Here is a 7,162-nt window from a genome sequence, read left to right on the forward strand (position 1 = left end):
TGCACGGCCCAATGTCGTAAGAATCTCTACACAACTTTCCAGTTCTTTCATGTCAATATCCAGCAACTTTGCACAGCCATTGCAGGAGTGGACCAACATTCTACAGGCCACAACAACCATCCATCCGTTTTCATTACCGCTTATCCTCACGAGGATCGCGGGCAGCTGGAGCCTATCCCAGCTACAACCTAGACAACCGAAGTTGAACAAAGGAGATGGGTTGCACTGCATAAGGCAAATGGTGGTCCTAACAGATACTGGTTGGTTTTCTGACCCCTGTGCCCCCCAAATACAGCAAAACTGCTCATTTTAAAGTGGCCTTTTATTGTGGGCTAAAAAAGGCACACTTTTGCAATAATAATATTGTTGTCTGTCTAATCAGCATCTTATTATGCCCCACCTGTGAGGTTTGTGGATTATTCCAGCAAAATGTTCACACAGTTACACATTTGAGAGAAATGGCTTTTCCATACAATCACAAAGTCTCAGATCTTCGACTTCAGCTTTTATAAAACGAGAGTATAAAATAATTAGATTTAGAGTTTTTGTTCAGCGTATAACTATGGCATCTATTTCTCGTAAACTACGGTGGCCGAGTTAACATGACGGCAAACAATGCAACAATACCAACTGCTCCCATGATGCACTTCTTCAGCTTGTTCTTCCGGTTTCCCGGCATGCAACGCTCCTTAAAAAAAATGGCGGCCGAGGGCATTCACAACAAATAGGTGTCATCTTTTGGTTCTCGCACCGGTGAGTTTATACGTATTAAGTTAATATTAGTGTTGTCAGCGGAGTCTTCACAATGCCGAAATATTACGAGGATAAGGAGGAAGACAACCGAGCCTGTGCCGGCATAAGAGAGGACTTCAAGACATGTCTCCTTCAACATGACTGCGTCGTTAAGGTAACCCTCACCTGCCGAGTCGTCTTTATTTCCGCTCTTTTATTTCTACATGAAAACGCGTTTGCTTTAAAGTAAGTAATAGTTTCATCTCAAACTCTTGCGGTCATTTGGCATGTTGAGCATCCCTACCGTTTTAGTTCTCTCCGTCAGTGACGATGAAGTCTATTGTCTGTTGCTATTCGGTTTTCAGTTGCTGAAAACTAAATGTGAAGTAGAACTAGTATGAAGTATGGTCAGGTAGCATTGGTGTCCCAATGACCAGAACGTCATATAACTGCTCCAAATGCAACTTTTAAGGAGGGGAAGATGCCCAGTGAGTGCTTGAAGCAAGGCCACTGCAAAGCCCTGCAGATATCATTCTTTGAATGCAAGAGGTCCATGGTGAGTTTGCAAAAAAAAAAAAAAAAAAAAAAAAAGGCCTGGAATAAAGCACCGAAAATGACAATTCACATTTTCATTATGTCTTAACGCAGCTGGACACAAGGTCAAGATTCAGAGGAAGAAAAGGATATTAAAGAACTAAGATGGCATCACATGCCAAAGACCGCAAGGCAGGCCAACTGTGCCAGTGAAGCGTCTCCTCTTCCTCCTTGCTTGAACACGTCAAAAGGTCAGGCAGCAACTAAGGACTGGAAAATATTTAACAACAATGCACTCTGATGCAAAACGTTGCTTAACCACAAAGCAAATAAAAGGGGGAGGCATTTTTTGCTTTGAGTGTTTATCATTCTTCGTGGACAAATTGTGTATGATAAAGTAGTGCGTGTTGTTGAAAACTCGATATTAGGGCCACACTGAACCGCCTGACTACCAGAGGAAAAAAAAAAAATTATCCAATCAGGATTGTTTTAAAACTAATGAGAAAGCCCCACCCCTTCACATTTGGTATCACTGAAAAGCTTGAAGTGTCCTATATAGGAGGGAAAAGTATTATTAGTATTATGTAGTGGGTGGGAGATATTCAAGTTTACAAATGTCCACTCTAGAGGACAAATTTGAACTGCTGGTAGTCAGGAGGTGAAAAGAAACATGCTGTCAGGTTATATTGATGTGGTCCTTGGGGTCACCAACATGTTTACACACTCCTTTGCAAATGGTTTTTGTTGTATTTAAAATAAAAAATAATAATAATAGAAAAAAGAAGGCAGCGATAAATTATTTCCAAACTTTTTCCATCCTTGTTGTGACCTGTAATCTGTACAACTCAATTGATGATAAAAATTTAATATTTTCAGGGGGGGGGGAAACAATAACCTGGTTACATAAATCTGCACACCCTTAAATAGATGACGTCTGCTATTGCCCTCAGTGCTTTAGTAACTATTTCAAGGCTGCCATCATCATCTCCTTAAACTTGTCCATGTCCACCTTTTTCATGATGAAAGCCGTGTGAGTCTTCTTGAGGCAGCCCAACGTATCAACCACCATCATGCCCCGCGTGTGCGTGCCAGTCAGCTCCACGCTAACCGGGTAGCGGTCACTCTCGGTGACGAGCGTGTCGTCCACGGCGGCGGCCATGGCGTACGAGTCGCAGGAGACAAAGCCGCTGTCGCCCGCAAACTCCACCTCGATGCTGTGGCGGAAGATGCGCGCCATGAAGCGAGCTTTGTGGGTGGGCTGCGCTAGCCAGGCGTCGCAGAACTCCTATTCGAACATGCGAAACAAATGAAAAGGATGTCTTCAAATAGCGTACATTTGGACCACAGGAACTTTACCCCATAACTAAGAACACACCGTTGTGTGTTTGAACCACAGGAACTACTATAAATTGAGTTCTGGGATCAGCATGAATGAGTGTTATGTTTGGTAGGTACATTTATGACCTATAACGTGCTCACCCAGGACAGTTTGCTGTAGCGGGTAAACTCCCAGCATGCCAAGTAGGTGGGACACTGGTAGTCGTTCAGCACGATGTACGCCGCTTCTGGATCGGCCACGAAGTTGAACTCTCCGCACACTGTGGTGTTCCCCCGAGCTGCGCAAACAACCACGAATGTGTCGGTTACAAACACTCCACAGTAATCTATTACTTGTTGAAGACGTGATAGTCTACCGACATTCAGTGTTGCCTCCCATGATGAAGAGCCCTCGCAGCTTGGTCGGTAAGGACGGATCCAACCTCACGGCCAGAGCCAGGTTGGTGAGTGGCGCCGTGGCAACCAGGGTAACCTGGCAGGGATGGGGGTGGGAGAACCACACACTGGTCACAACATTAGATACACCACGAGATCCAATATACAAGCTGTAACAAGAAAGTTGTTTTGAATGACATTGGCAGAGAGGTATTCAGCAATGTTAATCATTGTAAGCCGTTTCTAATATTTTGGCATTACATCTCGCAAAGTGAAAAGCTAAACCATTGAAAAGAGAAAAAGAATGCTATCGTAAGGTCAGAATAAAAGGGAAAACGTGGATAGGAGAGTTGAGAATACTAGTTATTTCTATTTTCAACAATAACTCTATTCTCATACTTTTTAATGAAACATTTTTTACATTCTATTTCAACTTGATTGACATAACATCATTACTTTTCTTTCCCCACCAAAATGTCTTCATAACATGGCTGTCCTCTTCACCGCATCCACAACTTAACTGAGCAATCGAGGGAGCCGCTTATCGGAAGCTAACACTGTTAGCTTAAACATCCAACAAAACAATGCAGCCCTGCTTACATAACAGCTTTGACATGATTGTGTCTCAGACAGTGTAGTCCAGCCATTGCTTAAAAGTGACCGTGGATCTTCAGTCAGCCTCGCTACCAGGTCACGGCTGTTGAATTTCACACAAGCTATTAAATAGTCAAGTTTCTATAATATGTGCCCTTTTGTTAGGACAATTATGTTGTCCCTAATGTTGCGGTCGCTCACCTCTCCCGGGTTGTCGTTGACGATTCTGATCATAGCCGACACGGCGCCCTCCTCCTGCACCAGGTCCACGCCGGGAGCCAGGGGGTCGGGGGCGTCGCCGAGGCCGTCCCGCCCGTGGAAGTGACTCGCGTTAATCGTGTTGCCGAGGAGGGGCTTGGCGGCGCCTTTGAACACTGGAATCTAGCACGTGAAACGAAGCGGTGAGTGCAGTGAACTCTACTCATGCGAGGGCGCCTCCAATTCAATCCAAAAACCGACCCACCTCGAGCCTGTCGCAAGCTTGTAGAACACGCAGCGTGTTCCTGCACACGTTTTCCACCGTGGTGTTCCCGTGTACGCACGTCAGCCCCAGCAGGTCCACGTTGGGGGCGGCCAGCGCTAACATGATGGCCTGCGCGTCGTCCACGCCGCAGTCCACGTCCACGAGCAGCTTCTTCTTCATCCTGGAGACTTTTTTTTTAATTTATTTATTTTATTTTTTTTTGTGCACAATTGGTGACCAAGCTTTCATGGTTATTCTAGCTTCACTTTAGCCAGTGATCCTCAAAGCAACTTACACAAACGAATCGCTGCTAAGTACAGTTCGCTTGTCCTGTATTTAACTTTTAAAGTTCGATACATTTGCATTTAATCTTTGAGAACTGTTTGTTTTTAAACATTTATGTACAATTGTTTAACTTTTCTGTACAATACGAATCGTTTGAGTAGTTTTTCTTATATTTTTGTACAATATATTTGTTGTTCAAACTGCATAATGTTACAGTGGCTTAAAATAATACATGTACTTTTTAGAACTACTACCTCAGTAGGTGCGATGAGCACTTTGGCCTACTACACGACTGCATTTTAATGTTGTTCATGATAAGTAATAGTTTTGTTTTTGTTTTCTTTTAGGTGGAACTTTGTGTAAAAAGTTGCAGAACCCTGACTTAAGTGACCAAGCTTACCTTTTGAGTACGGAAAGGAAGTTAAGCGTGTAACTGCTGATGTTCCCAGAAAGTGCAAACGAAGATCAGTTTCCATAAACCTTTGGACAGCGATATAAAAATGATGTAAGACACCTGATAGCTCCTGTTGCCAAGTGATTGTTGTCATAATGTAAGAATAACTGAATTTAAACGTTTGGAGGATTTTTTATTTTATTTTTTTTATTTTTTAACAGGCATGAGTGGCAATATTTCATAAAAAGGCACAATGGGTTATGAGAATAAAGTTAAAACATGGCCAAACATGTTATGTTGCGTGTATTGGGAGACTAAAATTCAAATATGAAAATATGACTTAATTTTTCATAACATTACAACCTTAGGCGATAATGAAGTAAAAGGAAAAAGTTGGAATATAATCCATTTACGTCTACAGTTATTTAATTTTTTTGCTGAAGTCATAATCACAAGAATAAAAAGTTTCTCAAAAAAAAAAAATAAGTACGAAAGGTGTAGATTTTACAAGAAAACTTCATAGTGTAAAAAGAAATTCAAGGTTTTGAGGACTATTTTGATAAACAACATAGTAATGAAAACTAGTCGTCAATTAAATGTAAACTACAAACATATTAGAAAGGTGTGAAAATATTGTTAATAGCTTTATTTTGAAATCCAGTGTCGGACTTCCGTGTTTCCATTTTTACATTCGAACTTTGAGATATGAAACAAATGTTGACAAATGCGTTTAATATGTAATTTATAATTTCCCAGCGTCTGATTTCGAAATCCCATGCAAAAGTGCAATTTACCCACTTGGGCTTGTTTATTTAGCGGAAATTCCTAACGCACACATTGATACTGCTATACGAGATGCATAATGCAGATGAAAATCAAAAGAACTCCGAATAAAGTAGAAAAGGGATTTGGGATTACCTCCGTGCAAAACAGCGGCAAAACACGGCTGGACACAGCGCCATGAGACAGGAGGCCCAAGCGGGCGGGGAAGAGGTATCACTCTGCTTTTTGAGCTGGTAAATATTAGCTTTTCTAACCGCCCAAATTGGTAATATGCGTACGAAACATTTAGTAGTAATCGTCCTCAATTTGAAGACATATTTAATGTATTTATTTGTTGGTGTGGTAAAACATTTGAAAAAGTTGCGGAGGGTATGGCTTCTTACTTACACTAGACGAGCTACGTAAAAATGCGTCACTTCCGGATGTAGCCTCAAGGAAAACCACCGTTTTGTTACTGCAGCTCACAATCGCTAAATAGATACATTTGCCCTCATTCCATAAGTTTTTGTTCATCTTCAGTGTTATTAAATACGTTCGTGGTACTTTTAGTCAATAGTTAGGAATATTGAGTTCGTGGTACTTTTAGTCAATAGTTAGGACTATTGTAGTGTTTCCCAACCTTTATTGAGCCATCGCATTCATTTTACATGAGAAAATCTCAAGGCACACCACTATAAGGCACATTATTTTCACTAATAAGCGAAATTGGACGATTTTAACCCTGGTTGCAAATCGCTGTACTATTCGAGGATACTGTATTTAGCATGTTCGTTTTTTTGTTTTGTTTTTTTGGCAACCGTGTCAATAGACGTAAAGAAAACAGACCAAACTACGAGAAATAAACATTCCAGGCCACATATCCAATTTTCATTTTTCTCAACACAATTCATCAACCACTTTTACCATCTCCACTTGTGTGCATGTAACTTACTCAATAATTTGAATAGCAATAACATACATGAACATAAGTAGCTGTAAGCAAAATAACTATATTTTCTAAAATAAAACAGCCAGTGTCTGTCCTTATAGTACAGTTAGATACAAGGGGACTGACTATGGCAGCAACAGAGGAGGTGTTATCAAAGCTCACGACAGTTTATGCTTTTCTGCAACAATTTTTTTTTTTTTTTTTTTTTTAAGTCCCATGCATGATTTGTTTTTTTTTCTGTAACATTGTGCATAATTTAAGTGAACGTGGCGAATCGAACGAATACATGCTGCAAGTAAAAGAGACACACACTACAGGAGCTTCCAATGAATAAGACTCAATTCACAGCTGGTGCGCTTGTAACATTTTGTGGAGCTGACTCACAATCTCCGTTTTCCTCTATTTTTTTCCTCCATTCACTCATTTAATCATTTGTGGCATTTTAGATCAAAAGAAATAAATATCAGTAGACTGGCCATGTACGGTGGAGTATTAGGGCCACACTGAACAGGAAAAAAAAAATACACTGCGAGATTAAAGTCGTAATCTTACATTTTAAAACAGTAATAACTAATATTACGAGGATAAAATTATAGATTTTTTTAGATTTAAATGCTATATTTTGGAGATTAAAGTTGTATACTTTGTAAGACAAAAATTCCCGTTGCAATGTAGCACGATGTCTATAACGAGAACAAAGTCGTACTCTTGTGAGAATAAAGTTTATGTACTCGAA

The 7,162-nt window shown here is 40.5% G+C and overlaps 2 protein-coding genes across 6 annotated transcripts; one reads left to right on the plus strand and one right to left on the minus strand.

The window, feature by feature from the left end:
• The first annotated feature begins 360 nt into the window (after positions 1 to 360).
• LOC133410550 (cytochrome c oxidase assembly factor 5) lies at positions 361 to 1,624 on the plus strand. The gene is made up of 3 exons (XM_061691889.1): positions 361 to 907; positions 1,205 to 1,288; positions 1,381 to 1,624. The coding sequence occupies exons 1-3, from the start codon at positions 806 to 808 to the stop codon at positions 1,420 to 1,422; spliced, it is 228 nt and encodes a 75-aa protein (XP_061547873.1). The 5' UTR covers positions 361 to 805; the 3' UTR covers positions 1,423 to 1,624.
• On the minus strand, positions 1,621 to 5,775 carry si:dkey-4e7.3 (uncharacterized protein LOC402865 homolog). 5 transcript variants are annotated; one of them, XM_061691885.1, is made up of 7 exons: positions 5,634 to 5,707; positions 4,722 to 4,801; positions 4,037 to 4,224; positions 3,775 to 3,954; positions 2,965 to 3,076; positions 2,746 to 2,882; positions 1,621 to 2,551 (listed from the first exon to the last, which is right to left on the minus strand). In XM_061691885.1, the coding sequence occupies exons 1-7, from the start codon at positions 5,675 to 5,677 to the stop codon at positions 2,228 to 2,230; spliced, it is 1,065 nt and encodes a 354-aa protein (XP_061547869.1). In that variant the 5' UTR covers positions 5,678 to 5,707; the 3' UTR covers positions 1,621 to 2,227. The 5 variants fall into 5 exon arrangements, with proteins under 5 accessions (XP_061547869.1, XP_061547872.1, XP_061547870.1 ...); XM_061691888.1 differs by lacking the exon at positions 4,722 to 4,801 and having other exon boundaries at positions 5,634 to 5,775; XM_061691886.1 differs by lacking the exon at positions 4,722 to 4,801 and having other exon boundaries at positions 4,037 to 4,217.
• Positions 5,776 to 7,162: the final 1,387 nt, after the last annotated feature.

This window comes from Phycodurus eques, chromosome 12, assembly GCF_024500275.1.
Source record: "Phycodurus eques isolate BA_2022a chromosome 12, UOR_Pequ_1.1, whole genome shotgun sequence".
Lineage (NCBI taxonomy): Eukaryota > Metazoa > Chordata > Actinopteri > Syngnathiformes > Syngnathidae > Phycodurus > Phycodurus eques.

Excerpts from the sequence above, each read along its gene's own strand:
- LOC133410550 (XM_061691889.1), top strand. The coding sequence starts at position 806 with ATGCCGAAATATTACGAGGATAAGGAGGAAGACAACCGAGCCTGTGCC. Across the intron at positions 908-1,204 it reads AACATGACTGCGTCGTTAAG|GAGGGGAAGATGCCCAGTGA; the intron begins GTAACCCTCACC and ends GCAACTTTTAAG. Across the intron at positions 1,289-1,380 it reads TTGAATGCAAGAGGTCCATG|CTGGACACAAGGTCAAGATT; the intron begins GTGAGTTTGCAA and ends GTCTTAACGCAG.
- si:dkey-4e7.3 (XM_061691884.1), bottom strand. The coding sequence starts at position 4,869 with ATGACAACAATCACTTGGCAACAGGAGCTATCAGGTGTCTTACATCAT. Across the intron at positions 2,883-2,964 it reads CATGGGAGGCAACACTGAAT|CTCGGGGGAACACCACAGTG; the intron begins GTCGGTAGACTA and ends TTGTTTGCGCAG. Across the intron at positions 2,552-2,745 it reads GCTACAGCAAACTGTCCTGG|GAGTTCTGCGACGCCTGGCT; the intron begins GTGAGCACGTTA and ends ATGTTCGAATAG.